Source organism: Emys orbicularis, chromosome 8 (assembly GCF_028017835.1).
Source record: "Emys orbicularis isolate rEmyOrb1 chromosome 8, rEmyOrb1.hap1, whole genome shotgun sequence".
Classification (NCBI taxonomy): domain Eukaryota; kingdom Metazoa; phylum Chordata; order Testudines; family Emydidae; genus Emys; species Emys orbicularis.
The window spans coordinates 65,216,360-65,234,162 of NC_088690.1; the positions used below are offsets into that span (position 1 = coordinate 65,216,360).

The 17,803-nt window shown below is 44.8% G+C and overlaps 1 protein-coding gene across 2 annotated transcripts in view; it reads left to right on the top strand.

Moving 5' to 3' along the window:
• PRRX1 (paired related homeobox 1) overlaps nt 1-17,803 on the top strand; it is a 78,699-nt gene that overhangs the window by 52,579 nt on the left and 8,317 nt on the right. For both annotated transcript variants that reach the window (XM_065409880.1, XM_065409882.1), the window contains exons 2-3: nt 14,072-14,247; nt 16,821-17,002. In XM_065409880.1, the coding sequence (XP_065265952.1) occupies nt 14,072-14,247; nt 16,821-17,002 (358 nt within the window). The remainder of the gene's footprint in view (nt 1-14,071; nt 14,248-16,820; nt 17,003-17,803) is intronic.

Here is a 17,803-nt window from a genome sequence, read left to right on the forward strand (position 1 = left end):
CACATTGCTCCAGCACTTTTATGTGATATGCAGGGACCAGAAAAGGGATGAGGATCTTGTAATAATCTGTAAAAACAAACACACTATATTTTGTCATACTGGAAAAAATGTAAACGACAAGGCGATATCCTCCAGGTGTTCTGCTTTTTATGAGTATGGTCCAAGGATGATGGGTTAAATTCTGCCTAGATATGCACCACATGCAATCCGTTAACTTCAATGGGGTCACTGAAGATTTAAAAGGGCAGGAGTACGGTCTGATGGGTTTTTTTGCTGGTTTTCCTCAGGGTGCAAGTTAAAACCAGACAGGTATTGGGTACTCTCCTCCCTCATAAGTCATATACATCATAGGCTTTGAATAAGGAGAATGAGATCGCTAAGAATTCACCAGAGCCAGAGGGATGTTGCAAATTCCATCCTGTTTTATGATGACTCCAGGAATTCTGTGAGGCTTTGCCACCTAGCATGGCTTCTCCACCAAAGTGTGAGATCTAGTGAGGGCTGGAGCACTCTGCCAGGATAACAGATAGGAAATAATATCCCCAAAGTTGGTTTTACTAGAGTTTTATTCCTCCAGCTGTCTAAAAAAAAAAAAAATACAACCAGCAGTTTGGTCTCTGAAATGCCGGGGGGTCCTTAGGAATACTCCGTGTTTCTCTGCTGATTTCTATTTACACTATGACTTATGGGGGTCTCATGTGGCTTTAAACCTGTGCACAGCTGCAAGATGTTTGTGGGCTTTGTCCAATTAAAGTGATCAGTCAGGCACTCCTTACTCTTGCCCAATACAAGGAGAAAGGTATACAAGTACAGAAAATAGAGGGCACCAGCTAAAATTAAAGGGGCAGCAACCGTAAAAGAGATATATGGAAATACTTTTTGTTGATGCATTTTACAATTACCTTGTGGCACGTACTGCTTCTGGATACTAATGAGGCAAATTGATTAGTATCGTTTGCTTGTGAGTGGGATATTTCCTCATTGCCTTTTCCATGGTATTTTGCTCCTTCTTCTGAAGCATCTGTTACTGGCCACCATTGGAGATGAGATACCAGACGAGATGATCACTCATTGGGGTCAGGAAGGAATATGACACTAACCCATTGATGATCCAGGAATTTTCACAATGAATGAACAGAGAGAGAGTTTTTTTAGAGGGAAAAAGGAAAAGTTGTTTTGGAGTGAAATGAGACGGTGACAGAAAAGGAAAGCAGACACGCAGACACGCTGCAGGAGGAAGTGAAAACGGAGTGTAGGCACTTTTTAAACTGTGTTATACAATATTTGATTTCAAACAGTTGCACTAAACGATATGAAGGGTTTTTGGGTAGCAAGAGACACCGGGAGACATGACTGAGGGGATGAGGAACAGATGGCCGGAGATGCAGATGTTGTAAACCTGGCTTTGAAGCCAGCAAAGATTTATGCCCAGGCTTATATTTTCACTCTTGAGTAGTGCTATAGACTTCAATGTTAAACGCGTGTGTAAGTTTTGGCAGGGTCAGGGTCTTGTGAATGTGAGGTGGGCGATGGACCCAATGTTTCTATATATAAGGGAGGGGATGATATCTATTGACTTTGTAGTGCTGGCTTTGGGATTGTTTTGCATAGTTTTATGTCACTGTGTGTTCTTTAAGAGATATGACGACAGGCACCAGAGGATTGGGGTGTGTTGACCAGTTACAAACACAACATAGGGTATGTCTATATTGCAGTACGAGGTGCAATTGCAGGTTGGGTAGAAATACCTGTGCTAGCTATACCTGTGGTAGCATGATTAAAACTAGCACTGTAGATGTGGGGCTTCCAGCTTCTGCAATGCAAGTACATGCCATGGGTACTGGTGGACTTATACATATTGTGCTGACGCCTGCCTAGTCACACCTACACTGCTATTTTTAGCTGTACTAGTGCTTGTAAACCTAGTGCAAATACATCCACTGGAGCTGCAATCACACCTCTGATTGCAGTGTAGACATGCCATAGATTCATAGTTTATAGAGCCAGGGGACCTTCGTGGTCATTTAGCCTGACCTCTATAATTTGCCACTGGCAAGCCTTTTTACAATGTGTTTGTTTTTGATTCTTTTCCCAAGGACCAACGTGATAAGTCACATAAAAATTACAATATGTAAAATAAAATATGAAACAGACAAGGAATTCCAAACACATGCCTTGGAGCCTGAGATACATAGAGGACTTACTATATTATGGGAACCATCTGACCTGGAGCCCTGGTTGAAAACCCTGCTACAAAAGGAGAACTAACCATTCTCCTTAATAATTGCTGAAAGACGCAAAGGGCTGGGTCCGTGCACGTGTGTTGGGGCGGAGGGGTGTGTGACAAATCCCAACTGAAATCATATCCAGAGTAAACGGAAACCAGTTACAGCAGTTTAGTCTGGTCTGTGGGATCTAGTGAGATGCTCATTCACTTTATATCAAATTATAAATATGATTATAGGTGTATTTTTTCCAGTAAATACATTTTTCAACGGTTAACATCTAGTGACAATTTTCCCAAACTACTGGTATGAGAGAATCTGTGCCCTTCTTCCAGTTCTATCAGGATTACATTTGTGCCCAACATCAGTGCTACATTGCTGTCGGAGGTGTGACTGCAGCATGTGCAGACATAACTAGATCAAAGCTAGCTCAGGTAACACAGATAACAAGAGCACTAAAGCTGCAGCAGCACGGCCGGCCGCATGGCTGCTCTGATGGAGTACATACCAGGGTCCCAAGTGAGCTTGTACAGCTTCACTGCTATTGCTGTTCAAAGCTAGCTCAGGCATGTCTATACTTGCTACAGTCACACCACTTATTGGAGTGGTGTCTACACTCCAGCTAGAGGTGTAGTTTCCAGATCAGGGGCAAACATACCCATGTTAGCTCTGATTGAGCTAGTATGCTAAAAATAGAAGAGTAGTCATGGTGTGGATATACAGTATGTATTTGGCAGCTCGGGTTGCTCAGGAAATAATACATACATGTATCCACACACATAAGTTCATTTTACATTTAAAGAAGGACTCAATCTTTGTTTTGAATGAAAAATACAACATGTGCTTGCTGCTTTCCAAACTTATCACCCTTACTCTTTTGAGAACAGGTGAATTTTCTGAGAATTAACAAGTAAATCTGTTTTTTTAGTTTGAGTTAAATTAAATATAAACTGGGTCCTTTAAGACATTTAGCATCTGACTCAGTCTTTTCTTTGTCCCGAATAACTTTAACAATGGTATAATGTAGATCCAAACTTTCTATATAGTTAAAATCAGTTAAAGTCTTGTGCACAGGCTATATCTGAAAAAAAAATCAACTAATTTAACAATGATAGTGTGCCATGAGGGGGGCAAATGTGAATTTTTTTTTTATGTGTTTTAAAAATCAGTACAACCTGATCTGGGATCACAAATATTAAACTGCCTTAATTATAATTAGAGAGACAATGTGGGTGAGGTGATATCTTTTATTGAGACAACTTCTGTTCGTGAAAGCTTATCTCTCCCACCAACAGAAGTTGGTCCAATAAAAGATATTACCTCACCCACCTTGTCTTGCTTCACCCACACAGTTGTTATTGGGGCATTTAGTGCACTGGATGAGGTACACCCCATGTTTCAATAAGTGTGTGTAGGAGCCATGGATCTTGAAAGGTGTGTTCTGGGGGATGTTGATCATTGTAGCAGTGGAGATATGTCTGCAGGTTTTGCATCTGTTTTTCTGGCAAGGTCTGGTGCCACTTTGAGTGTCCTGGTCTGTGGGGAGCTTGCTTCTGATGAAGTTGGGGGGGTTGTTTGAAGGCCAGAAGAGGGGCCTTAGAAACTTATTTCTTTCAGGATGTGGTCCCCAGCAAGTATGGTTGTAATTGTTTAATGAGGCCCCCTCTGGGTTCCAATGTGGTCACATCTAGTGGTGTGCGGTCAGATGGTTTTGGTTTTTTAAAAATTATAATTGTGTGGTCATTGCATTGTGTCACTACAGGGCAGATTTAAGTTTGTGTGGGTCACTTACTTGGGCATTTCTTACCTGAACAATTTTATATTTCTTTTAATTGTAACCTTAACTCTTAGTTTCCTGAGTTTACAGTGCTTGGTTTGGGCTAATGGCAACAACTCTAATGACTTTTAAAAATACAAATAGAGGTTTTGTACTTCTAAGGGGTGTTTGGAAGGATATTTTGTGCAGGTTTGAGAGCAAACCCTTATATGCTTGGGTCTCTTCTTCCCCTTTTTCTCTCTGTGCTCACACCTGCCTGCTGCCTTTCCAGTTTCAACTTTACTTCTGCTACTCCTGGTAAATAGACTCTTGCAGAGTGTGAGAAATGCATGAGAGGGATGTCAGCATGAGACACCATGTGCAAATGACCCTCAACAAGGGAGTGATGAAATTGACCATACACCAAATGCTGTCCAAGGCACAAAATAAACTGAAGAAAAATAGAGAGAATTTTTCTCTCAACTCTCTTTCCATGGTAGCGGTCTTCGGGGTTACTGCTAGCAATAACAAATAGAAATTTTAAGGGGAAAAAATGATCTTCAGATTGACACAGTCTCTTTAAGGTTGCAATTGAAACCTTAACGTTGGCATTTTATAACCACTGAACATTTGAAGATGTTCTCTTAAAGAGACTTTTTGAGAGAATATAATATACATTCACATGAGGATTTTTTTTCCAGTTTCACTGACTCACAGAGCAACTCAAAAACATATGCACTCTGCTCCTGAAACTGGCACTGCCTCTCCAGAATTTGTCTGTGTTAATGGTTTTTGCCTTCAGCAATTTGTAATGGGAAAGGTAACTTCTGTTGATAATTTGGAGTTGGACAGATTGCTATCATGCTGTAAGGATTGCTTTCATTATGTCTTTGTTAATTTCTTTTCATAAACAAACCCAATGCTAGTTTTGAATTCCTTTTCTCAGCCCTTTGCCCCTCTAAGTTTCCTGTTCTCTAGTGTGTAAAATTTATCCACAATGTGTTGGGGGGTGTGGGGTATTTCAAATATAAAAGGAAATGTCACTAGGGCCAAGCAAGGACCCAACTGGGCAAAGAGTTATGGCCATACACCAAGTTTTACTTTGGCAAGGAATCTCCTGGAATTCCTGGAAGTAGGTTGCTCAAAAATTTCCCATCAAACCTTTTTTTTTGGTCTGGAAAATTTGGATTTTGATTAAACGAAAATTTTCACAGCAAGTATCTATTTTTCTCAAAAAAAGTCTTGCTTTTTTCTACTGGCAAACACCAAACCTGAATTTTTTGTTAGCTTATGGCAGAAAACTTTCAGTTTTACTTTTTTCTACCAAAAGTCAAAATTTTCCACAAAATTTTCCCACTCAGTATTTTGAGGCCTGGGAACATATTTCAATGCTCTTGTTTTCTTGCTGGAATTAAGTCATTGAGCTTCCAGCTTACACAATTGATGTGAAAAATCTTTCCTGGCATATCCTATGTTTTGTGGTTAAATGTCTTGGGGTGGAAAAGCCTCATACCCTTCTTGGATTAAATCAGACTGTTTAGTTTCAATGTGGATTTGATTATTGTGTTTATAATGATCAGTAGCTATGTCTAAATGATTCCTCTTTTGCTTCAGTTTCTGACATTATTATAATTGCAGTGGCTGGAGCACCCTACAGAGGACAGGAGCCCATTGTGCATGTACAAACATATAGTCAGAGGCAAACCCTGCCTCAAAAAGCTTATTGTCAGGATCCCGGACAAAGTCAGGTAGGACTAGTGGCAGGGTCTTGGGAGCCAGGAACTGATGCCAGGGATCAGAGCTGGTGTCGGAGTCAAGTTGAGGGTCAAAGCTAGAGTCTAAGTCAGGAGCCAAGGCTGAGGGTCAGAGACAAAGTCAGGAATTGGGCCAGGAATCAATACTACATATCGGAATCTCAGTGTTGGAGTTGAGGGGGTCAATCAGGAATCAGGATCCAAATCAGAGCCAAAGTCAGTACCGGGAGTTCAAAGGCAGAGAAGCAGGGTTGTCATGGCAGCTAGCTGGTAATCCATATTGTTGCCCGGACACTTCCCAGTACGCCCCATGGGCTTATGTAGGATCAAGGAGCCAATCAGGGGTTGCTAAAGACAACTGTCAGTCAGTCCCTGTGGATTGTGACTCACAGGGAGCATCCAGGTTGCAGCTGCCACCGGCTGGCAGTGTGGGGGTGTTGGTTGCGTGAGAGGCCTCCAGGCTTGCATTCGAGTCCTGCCAGTCCTTTTACTTACAATCTAAATAACAGCAAATGTTGACACACAAATCTTGTGTCCTATTAGCTGTTTATGTCTGTCAATGCCAGTAGCGTCTATCTCCCTTTATACTGTTTGGAGCCATGAAGGGATAGAAGACTATTGTTTTGCCCTTTGGGCTACGTGTAGGTAGTCTCTTGGTCTATCCAAGGCCGTGATCAAGTGTCTTGATGTTTTTGGTCTTTTGGCCTCGAGATGAAAACCTTGTCTTTGCTTCTGGGACCTTGAAGTGAAAAAATTTCTCTCTCTCCTATTTCCCCTCTTTCTATTTCCTCCTCTCAGGCTCTCTCTATGGTATTTATACAGCCCCTACCTCCACAATATCTGAGCACCTTCCACCACCCCTGCAAGGCAGGGCTTGCTATTCTCTCTACTGGGGAACTGATGCCTATAGAGAATACATGATCTGTCCCAGGCCACACAGGAAGCATATGACAGAACAGGGAGTTTAAGCCAAGTCCTAGGCTAGTGCTCTAACCAATGGATTGTCCTTCCTCTCTCTTTTAGCATGTGCTGAGTAACCTGGACAGCAAAGTGCTCTATGCCCTGTACTGCTGTTTAGATCTGGGCATATGTCTACCCTGCAATGTTCTCCCCTTGCCCTCTGGAGGGATGTCATGGGTCTAGTCCAGAGATGGGGCGGGTGTGGGCGCTTGGTAGGCAGGGATAGGTAGGGGCATGCAAGGGGATCGGGCTTGGAGGATGTGAACCAAATTGAGCCATGATATATTTCCTGTTTCTGAACTACCAGAGAGCAGCGGTCAGATGCTGGTTTTGACCCCTTTCTGCTATTCAGCAAATGCAGGAAAGGATGAAGAAGAAAAGAAAAGGGTGTTCCAGGCAATGAAATGGTGACAGTGGTGGGAGGGGAAATAGAAATCAAGGTGCTGAGGATGGCTGAGATTTTTCAAAGCTACCTAAGAGATGATTTAGCCGCTCATTGACGTTACTGGGAGTTGTGTGGCTACACCCTCTAGTCGTCTCTGCCCCTGTAATTAACCCAAGCCTGTGGTCAAGGAAAACCACCACCAGGCTTAGCTGCCGAGCAATCTGTGTCCAGATACTTCCCGTAACGGGGTGAGTAATGTCCACGCTCTGTGCCAATTGATGGCAGAGGTGAATTGGCCAGGGGTGACCTTCACATGAGTCACTGGAATATAACGATTGCTCATAATTTTCCATTCAGTGCCTGCACCAAGTCACCTTTTATTGACCTTTTGTTTTTTGGATCCCGTCTGTTATGAGTGAGCTGTGAATCACTGGCATCTCCCTTCATGCCAGAAGAACCAAGCAAATTGTGATGATGCTTTTGAGGCTGTTGGCAGGATGCACATTTATTCTTTGGCATTTTTCAGGCCGTCTCCTTTGTTCTCCCATCCCCACAGCATTGAGCTCGTGGCTCCTCGTGTGTAACAGTCACACAGGAATGTAGCAATTACCAGACTGGATCAGGCCCATTGTCTACCTAGTCCAACATCCTGTTTCTGATAGTGGCCAGTACCAGATGTTTCAGAAGATGAGGTATGAAACCCCAAGAGAGCCCTTAGGAGCTAGCTTTTTTCTGAGAAATGTTTGGGAGATGAGAAAGCAATGACCCAGCTCTTCAAGATATTCAAGGGCCTAACTCCCATTGAAATCATTATGTTTAGCATCTTAGGACTGGTCTATACACAGTTTGGGCTCTGATTTGTGACCCCCCTTAGACACTCTTGAATCTGATTAAGAGAGGCAGTGTGCTTGGTGGATAGAGTCCTGGACTGGCATGCAGGAGACCTGGGTGGGTTCCATTCCCAGCTCTGCCACTGGCCTGCTGAGTGAGCTTTGGCAGGTCACGTCACCTCCATGCCTCAGTTTCCCCATCTGTAAAATGGGGATAATGACACTGACACTCCTTTGTAAAGCACTTTGAGATTTATGATGAGAAGCACGGTATAAGAGCTAACCCAGTTTAAGAAGGCTCCCACTAGGATTTGTACTAATTTAATCTTAGCCATGTTTCTAGCTAACCCATATTCCCATGAATATTAAGAGAAGCCAATGATTTCTCCTCTCATCTACGCTGGTGTAAATTGGGACTATTTCCACTAAAGTCAATGAAGGCACACTAATGTAAAACTCCTATAAGTTGAAGAAAAACAGGTCCATTGTGTCTAGAAATGACCAGCCAAGATAGAAATAAGGTGACCCTTCACTATGGTATCACAGGAACAAACAATCTCCTTTTTGGCATTGGACCAATGGGCCATCTAATTCTGTATTCTGCCTCCAGCACTGGCCAAAAATTGATTCTTCAAAGGAAAGTGAAAAGCCTATAATGCACTTCTCTAGTCCGTAGGGTCCCAGATGGAGCAATGAGTCGGAGGTAGGGTAACAGATAGCAGAACAGGCCCCCTTGTATGCTGAGCTGAGCTGTTCCACTCTAGGAGGAAGATCAAGCACTAAGAGGCGGAAAGAAGACCAGAGTCCATCTGGGGTGTATGGAGAGAGAGATCCTCAGGTGGCAGGGATGCTAGGCTGAAGTATGTGTGGATTTGGGTCCCTTTTATTCTTCCTCCATCCCTAGGAGTTAGCAAACCCCAGATTCTGGCCATAAAGGGCAATGAGCTAGAATCTGAGCTCAAACTCAGAACCCTCCCTCTTCTGGGTGCTTAAAGCACAGGACATTCTGGGCCATCAGCACAACGTGATGATGTTTGCAGCAATGTAGCCCAATGGATGTTGTGATCCAAATGTCATGAAGTTGTGGTGAAGCTATGCCTGCCAAACTCATAACAACTCGGGCCAGTTTGGGGGAGGGGGGGAAATCACACAACACATGTGGTTCAGCTGGGCAGGGTTCAGAATCCTTCCCAAACTCCCTACACAAAACAGTCCAGCTCAGGCCCCAGGCACTTGGGTTTTCCACTTGAAGAATGAGGTGGTATTATTTGAACATTGACCCAACCACCTATCCGCAGCGCCGCTGATTGGAAACAGCTGCCTGGTTCCCACAGACATACTGGGAAAAAAACCCAACCTGACCCTTCCCAGACAACTTACACTGAACCTTCAGCCCTTATGAGGGTTGCCCATCATTTGTCAGTGTTGCACTAGGGTTCCTCTGTGGAGTTTATGCTTCTGTTCCATTGCCCTTACTTCAGGCCCAATCCTGTGCCCTCTTATCCTCTGCTAACCCTGTATTAATAGAGACCTTCATTTGGATTCCAGAGGAAGCCGTAAGTGGACACCTCCCTCAAAAGCCAAATCTCTAACTTTGTATTGGCACTTACAATTTTCATGGATTTTTTTAATGCCTCCAGAAACCATTTGTGGGGCCCACAAACCACAGCAGCTGGTCTTGCAGTGTTTCCACTGTCCAAGGAACTGAAACACCGTGAGACTGATTCTCCCCTGCCTTGCGCTGTGTGCTCCGAGTGTAAAATGCTACCCTGTCAGAACTCTCCGCTCACATCACTGCGTGAGTTCTCTCCCTCTGCACAGGTTTCGGTGACTACACAAGGTGGAAGGCAGTAGAGCATCATCTCCTTCATATGATATCAACCCCATCACTGGTTGAAATAAACCCATGAAAAGCATAACCAGAAATGCCAACACTACACTCAGCATAAGTATTAATTAAATTGTGTCTCACTGTCTCCCTCACTCATCTTCCTGTAGCCTGATCAGGATGACCCGCTGTCACCACGTGTGGCCATACTTTAATGCTCCAAAATTCCTAAACACACTTGCTTTTCTAACACATTCCTGCCTTTCCATCTCGGCTTAAAGATTCAAAACTCCTGTTTAAAACTAATCTCCAAACACTTCCTCTCAGATACAAGGAAATCATGGGCATGTTTGTATCCAGCATTCCCAGACTGGAAAGGAATCTGTCCGGGGATTGACTGTCTATTGAGGAGAGGAGAAGATATGGGAGCTGTAAACCTTTTGGAATCTGAAAACTGCTTTTTAATTTAAGTGGAATGTCCCTTTGTTCCCAATTGTATGGACTTTAGGTGTACAGGTGCAGTAACTGTTACCAGATGAACAGCGAAAAGCATCCCAAATGGGTGCTCAGAAAAACAACACATTTTGGATTTCATTTTATTAATAAAAACTTTCCTGTTTTGGGACTTCATCTTTTCCCAGGGACACTAGGGAGAAGGCAGTATCACTATGGGAGAGGCAAGGAAGGGTTACTTTCACAATGCTTTATTTTATTCTAAATCTATTGGGCCAGATCTCCAGATGGGTGTAGCTGATGTATCTCCTTCGACTTCAATGGGTCCACACTGATATACATTAGCTGAAGATCTGGTCTGTTATATTTAAGAATGTTAAGGTCCCAATCCAGCAACATACTTAAGTAGATGCTTAACTTTAATCACATGAGCAGACCCATTGATTTCAGTGGGACTATTCACATGCTTAAAGTTAAACACATACTTAAGTGCTTTGCTGGACCCAGATCTTTTCCTCGCTCTCTCCTTCCCCCACACTGCATGGAAACAGATGCTGACCTGACAGACAGGGGTGCTGTGAAACTGTTCATGCATGTTTGAGCTCCTCAGAGAGAAGATGCTGTCAGTGCAAATCATTGTTTTTAATACACGTGCTCAATTAGGAGCTCAATTCCCTTTGGAATTCCATGGCAGTTGGGTGCCTATCTCCCATAGACATCTCTGAAAGTTCCAGCACAGGATACGTCTACACTGGGGAGGAAAAAGCCCACAGCAGCAAGTCTCAGAGCCCAGGTCAACTGACTGTGGGTCGCGGGACTCACACAATGGGGCTAAAAACATCAGTGTAGACATTCCCGCCCAGCTTGGAGCCCAGGCTCTGAAACCTAGTGAGGGGGTGGCTTCTCAGAGCCGGGGCTTTAGCTGGAGCAGGAATGTCTACACTGCTGCTTTTAATGCTGTAGTGGGAACCTCATGAGCCAAATGAGTTGACCTGGGCTCTGCGGCTCGCTGCTGGCAGTTTTTGTTTTGTTTTTTTCAGTGTAGATATACCCTTAGAGTTGAATAATATGAAGCCAGGCAGGATACAGATTACAGGAAGCAGCCGTGTCAAACTATTACGGGTCTGATTCCCTACTCCGGGACACCATGTTCATGCAGGTGGCACTCTACTGACATTAGTGAAGTTCCCCTGGTATAAAACCAGTGTAAATAGGCAAAGAATCAATCCTATTGCATGGTGGACGTAAGCCTCGTTATAAGGCCAATGAGTGACATAAAGAGGAGAAAATAACTCCCCAGTGTTTTCGTTAAGACCAGTTCAGCAGAAACAAAGCCACTGAGAAGAGGAAGGCATCTCAGACCATGTTTTACATCGTCTTATTGCTCCAGCATCTTGGATAGTTCCCTACCTAGCTGGCCAAAGGTTTGACTACCCAGTATATAAACATATAGCTCCCTAAGTGCTTTGGGGGACATCTGGAGCCACACTGCCACATTGCTGCATCAAATGCTAAGGGTTCTGGTGGAACTAAAGGGCCCTGCGGTCTCTGACGAAGCAGGAACAGTGATGCTGTTATGGAAGAAATAATGAGGGAGCAAAGGGAAGGACAGTTTGCCGAGCGAGCTAGTTTGCATAAGGTGGAGCAGGGAGTAATGGGAGGAACCAAACTCCACCTTTGCCTGGGATGCCTTTGCACTGGTTTGCATTGGAATCCGGTGAGCAGGATAATAATGATCTTCTGGTGCTTTCCTGAGAGAAGCAACCAATCAATGAGTTCACGTAGTCTTCCTGTTTATAAAGTGTAGCTCTTCCAAACTGGGGAAAATGGAAACCCAACCATGTGAATTAGGTGACTAATCACGTAGGGCACCTAGTGACTCGGGAACAATGCATACTGGCAGCAGACACTTTGCGAACAAGGCCTAAGCTGAAATTGGTTCATGCTCAGAACTCATCCAACAATGCTGACGAGAAAACAAATATGTAAAAATCGCCACCTGTCTGTGGACAATTCCCAACAAGGGACTAAATCAATAAATTATTTGGTGGTGAATTGTTCATCCAGATCTAGGTCAATATCACAAAACAGCAGAGGCTGGGCATGCCCATGACTAGCTGCATTGTGGCAGGACAATGGGTAAGCGGATCGGTTACCATTGTATCTGACCACTGTGCTGTTCATTCAGTATCCTGGGACAATTATGCACGTGGGAATAGGATTGTCATTGCATTTCCCTATTAATGCCGTGAGCATGGTTTTTATCTTGGTGGTGCTAAATCCTCAGTTCAATACTTATGCTCTGGCTTCAGTGCAACAGGGTAGGTACTTGACATGAGTGGTGCTAGTACAGCTGGTCCTTTGCTCAGCCATGTGAACCAATCACCTCTGGCCATAAAGGGATGGAGGAGGGGGAATATGCAGCAGCCGCTATTTATGGTAGGTCTCGCTGGCAAAGCTTTGGAGCAGAAGAAGATGGCCAGTCAAAGAATTTCAGCTGCAAAAAAGCAAAGCAGGTGGGAATTAGGGAGATCTCAGCAGCATGCATCGACTGCAGCAGCTAGTGATAGAGAACAACATTATCCTCTTCAGCACAAAAAATGTGCCAAGAGAAAAACCGAATACAAAAATCCTCCAGTAATAATGTGTATTAGGATAGCTTCTAGCAGTCCCAACTGAGATGAGAGCCCGATTATGTTAGTCAGTGTACAAACACATAGTAAGAGACAATTCCTGACTCAAAGAGCCCACTCTGTAAATGAACAGACAGGGAGACGGTGGGAGGAAGGAGATGTTATCCTTACTTTACATCTGAGGCCTGCAGAGATTAAGTGGCTTGCCTGAAGTCACAGAGAAAATCCATGGCAGACCAGGTCTCCTAAATGCTATGCCAGTGCCTTCATCCCAAGGCTGCCCTACCTTCACAGAAAAGTCCATTGATCATAGTCTAATGGGGTGGAAAGATGAATTAATGTCAAAGCAGAAGAGGCGAGAAGGCTGGCCTTCTAAATCAGGTAGAGTTTGAAGGGCTTTGAGGAATCCCAGTCCAGACCTGATGGACCTTGGACATCTGCTGTAGCAGCGTAATTTCTCTGCATCAAGGGCCCTACACACTGATGGTGAGCTCCCCAAGCTGAATAGATCCAGAGTTCCTATTTTCTTTTCCTAAAATTGATTTCAGTGAAGATTTGCTGATTTACACCAGATGGGGATCTGGTCCATTGACTTCAGTGGAGCTATGCCAGTGTATACCAGATGAGGCTCTGACCCTATGTCTGCAATAAGTTGTCTGCGCAGAAGGGCTTCTATCAGCACTGGGCAGAGGGAATCATTCAGTCTAGTCTCCACTTTCCTCCACGTTTCCTATCCAAACTTTGGAAGGTTTTCATCGGTTTGCTCCCCTCTGCAATGTGGAACAGAGGGAAACATTTGTATTAGAAAGACAGCTTCAAGAAAGGGGACAAATAGGTGAAGAAAGGGACATGATGCCATAGGCCCAGACTTCCAAAATTGATGCTGAATCTCTTTTTAAAAGGTCTGTTCTAGCTCAGCCAGAAGTTATGGGTTTTGATACAAGAATCACTAGGGGAAGTTCTCTGGCCAGTGTTCCAGAGGTGGTCAGACTAGATATTAAAGATGGTCTATTCTGGCCTCCAAATGTATTAATTTATATGAATCTATGAAAAATGTGGTCTCAACTTTGATCCAAGTGGCCAGGATCTTGGTTTTTATCTCTCATCCAAATGATGCAGAGATCTAAATTAGGCGTGTTTAAAAAAAGAAGGGAAAAAAAAAAAAAAAAAAAGGTAAATGTTGATACTTCAGAAATACGAGTAATCTAGTTCCAGCACTTCACCTGTCTGATTCTCTCCCATTCTAGATGATCAGCTGAACTCAGAAGAGAAGAAGAAAAGAAAGCAGAGAAGAAACAGGACCACCTTCAACAGCAGTCAGCTCCAGGCATTGGAGAGAGTCTTTGAGAGGACACATTACCCCGATGCCTTTGTACGAGAAGACCTCGCACGCAGAGTCAACCTCACTGAAGCCAGAGTTCAGGTAAGTAATGCCAGAAGTCAATCTTCTGCCCATCTCATCCAGGTACTGTCAGCAAGCCATGGCTTTAGCATTCACTCAGCCAGCAGGATGGCTGCAGAGATAGAGGATTGTTAAAGAACATGGGCCTTAAAATCATTACAAGAATATAGGTCTTACTGTCAGTAAAGCTCTCAAACAACTAAATGCCATAGAGATCCTTCTGAAAAGCTCTATCATATTTAATAGGGTGAAACATTAGGGTTTTCTAGAAATCAAACAGGACAAAAACAATAATTTTATCACAGTAGAGCCCCGGAACCCCAGATTGGGATCGAGGCCCCATTGCGTTAGGTGTTGTACAAATCCATACAAAGACAAGAGCCAAAATCTGAAAAATCCAAAGAATTTAATAGAGAATAGGATCCTTTCTGTAGAATTTTTCAGCCAGATTATGGAATTCTATAGCAGGGAGAGAATTCACTAAATTCTGTAGGAATGTGCCATGAAAGAAACACAAGTGCAAATCTCATCTGCTTTAGCAATCAGAGACAACTCAGCAGGGGCTTGGAAGTGGTGTCTATTTTTGTAATCAGATTGACGACACAGGCAAAAATGCCAAGTCAAGAAGCCTTCTCCAAAGTGAGCTGTGTGGGTTATACACTGTAGACTGAGCTTCCTATGGAGGCATTACACCCAATATTTAATTATGGTGGCAAATGTATGCTACTTTTGGGGGTAGAGAAGAAGGTTCTGGATCATGATGAGAGAAACCTCAAAAGGTTGAGACTTTCGGCTCAGATCCCAAAGTTGGGTTGTGCATCGTGGCTTTAGCCTTCTGGCCTGGCTAAGGTGCACTCCGTGTAGACCCAGTATGGCAAGCAAAGGCAGGTTTGAACCCCCCTTGTGCCCCTGTGCAAGATGAAGCAGCCTCACGACTTGTGGCAGCAGTAACAGGCCCCAAAGGGCTATTATGTTGGATGGGGGTTGATGGAGTGCAGCATCACTCTAACCATGTGCCATTGCTTAGAGGTCCTGTGGAGAGGGAGGCAGAGAGAGCTGGTTATGCCAGCTTTGTGCACCCAGGGAGTCTCATCACACCACCAGAGTGCCACCAATGGTCCGCATCAGAGCTAAAGATCCCCTCGACTTGTTCTGAACCTCAAGAGATTTCAAGATCGGGTAGGGAATCACAACAGCATAGGGTTCTTCATGGGGTTGCCAAGGCTTCCTGCTTCTGCTCAGGCTGGAAACACCCTGTGAGTGACCTTTCTCAATCCTTGCCAGAGCCCAGAAACACAGAGCTGTATGAAACTGAAAGATACAAGGAAACAAATTGCTCACAGCCTTATCCAAGTTCCAGGAGACTTGGGTTCCACCAGAGGTTCTGATGAAGGTTTGAGTTAGATTTATTTAACCAGAACGGATGCACCCACTGCCCAGTGAGTATCCAGGCCTAGAGTGGCATTGCAGGGAACAGTCCACCTCCCAAACCTCTGTTCACATCAGTTATCACCAGAGTTATAACAGCATAAACTCTCTCTTGTTCTTACATTTGCTAGTTTAGCCAAGCAGGGTTTCCCCAAGATGTGCGGAGGGTGAGAGTAAAGCCCTTGAGCAGTTTGAGAGCACAAGAGTGGGACGGGTCAGGGAATGAATGAAATCGGCCTTTTAAATTCTGATGGTTTCTTGGACTGAAGGGAAAGAGCTTGTGGGTGTGTGCACGCGTGCGTGTGTGTGAGAGAGAACACCTGTGAGCATGTGTGTATGTTTGTTCATTGATAGATTCAGAGTTTAAAGCCAGAAGGGACTGTTAGATCATCTAGTCTGACGTCCTGCACCACACAGGCCATTCAAATTCACCTAGTACCCCTGTACTGAGCTGAATAACTTGCGCACACGTGCGTGAGTGTTTGTGTGTGCGCATACATATGTGTGTGTATGCATGGGCTAGCAGCAAAGGTATGTGTGTTGTATTTTAGGGCAGGGCATGAGTGCCAGGCATAGCTAGGGAAAGGAATCACCATGCATTAGGACAGCAGGGCAAATCCTAACATAAAAGCAGCCGCTTCTACAGCTCAGGGCAATGGACCAGCAGCAGCTTCACAAGAATCCCTGTCATTCAGGAATGAGGTTCAAGCAGCCAGCAGCCCCTCCAAGAGCAGTCGTGATCTTAAAGGCCAGACAGGACATCTGCATCTTCGCTGAGAGGATCCTTGGTGCTCAGGCACTGGGGTGGAGACATGAGGCCACCAGCATCATCCTGGGTCCTGGAATATCCAGAAGCAGGAGAGATCCAGCTCATGAGCAACTCCCCTGTGGGTCCCAGCTTGGAAGCACATGACCTCCCACATGCTGCTGCTTCACCTTGGGTAGGGAAGATGATTAGCTGCTCAGGCATAATGGAAGCTCCTCCTTCAGACACAGTGCATCCGTCCACTGCTGGTCCTTTCCTCACAACGGGGTTCTGGCTCTCCAGGCCACCATCACACCAGGGTGCCTGGGCCCCCAAGTATCTGATAATGCAGGGAGAGTAGCAGAACATCAATGGAGCAGGTTATAATCTCTGGCCTGTCTGTCTTTCCCCCTCCTCCTAGGTGTGGTTTCAGAACCGAAGAGCAAAGTTCCGCAGGAACGAGAGAGCTATGCTGGCCAACAAGAACGCCTCCCTTCTCAAATCCTATTCAGGGGACGTGACTGCGGTGGAGCAGCCCATAGTACCTCGCCCAGCTCCAAGACCCACTGACTATCTCTCCTGGGGAACAGCCTCGCCTTACAGGTGAATGCATATCCCATCTCTAGGTGATCAGCCTCCTCTGGCCTTGGTCAGCCATCACCTTCAGAGCTCCTTCTTCATCTGACAGTGACGCTCACTGGGAGCACCCTGTGAGAGCCATATCTTGGGCCAGATTTCCTGTTGCTCCTTTCCCACACTCAGGCTTTAAGCCACCTTTGTGCCTCCCTAATTCTGACCTGGAAGGCTTCCTGGGACAATTTAGAGCAGCCCCAGCACTGCGCTAAGTTGCACTGGCTTGTAACAACACCCTATAGGCATTGCACAGCTGGAGCACATAGCATTCTGGCCAAACCCCTCCTGCCCTGGTCCATCCTCAACACACACCCTATGCCTGGGGCTGCAAGTAGGGCTAGCATAGAACATTTATGTCAGCCTTGTGCCAGGCAAGAAACCCCCTTGCAACAGAGATTCTCTAGGGGGCTGTTTCTTGTCTCTTTGTGGCCCCTTTATGCAGTTCAGACAGCTTAAAGAAAGAATGGAGGGAGAAGGGAAAGGCGGAGCCGTTACATTTTGTGAGCTTGCTTAAATAAAGAATCAAATTTAATGTGACTAATTTCTGGCTTGTTTCATTTGAAATACAGCATCTAGATTAAATGCCACAAGAACACCCACGTTGGTAAGGGGACGCTGATACAATGGTAGCCTTTGTTGAGCACTTTAAGGACCTGGCCACTTTTGTTGTTAAAAAACTAGAACCGCTGTGCCCTGGGGTGGCTGGTAGGAGCGGAGAGGGAATGCCGAGTCTTTCCTCTGGGGGATGCTTGTTTGAACGCAGGTGTGGGT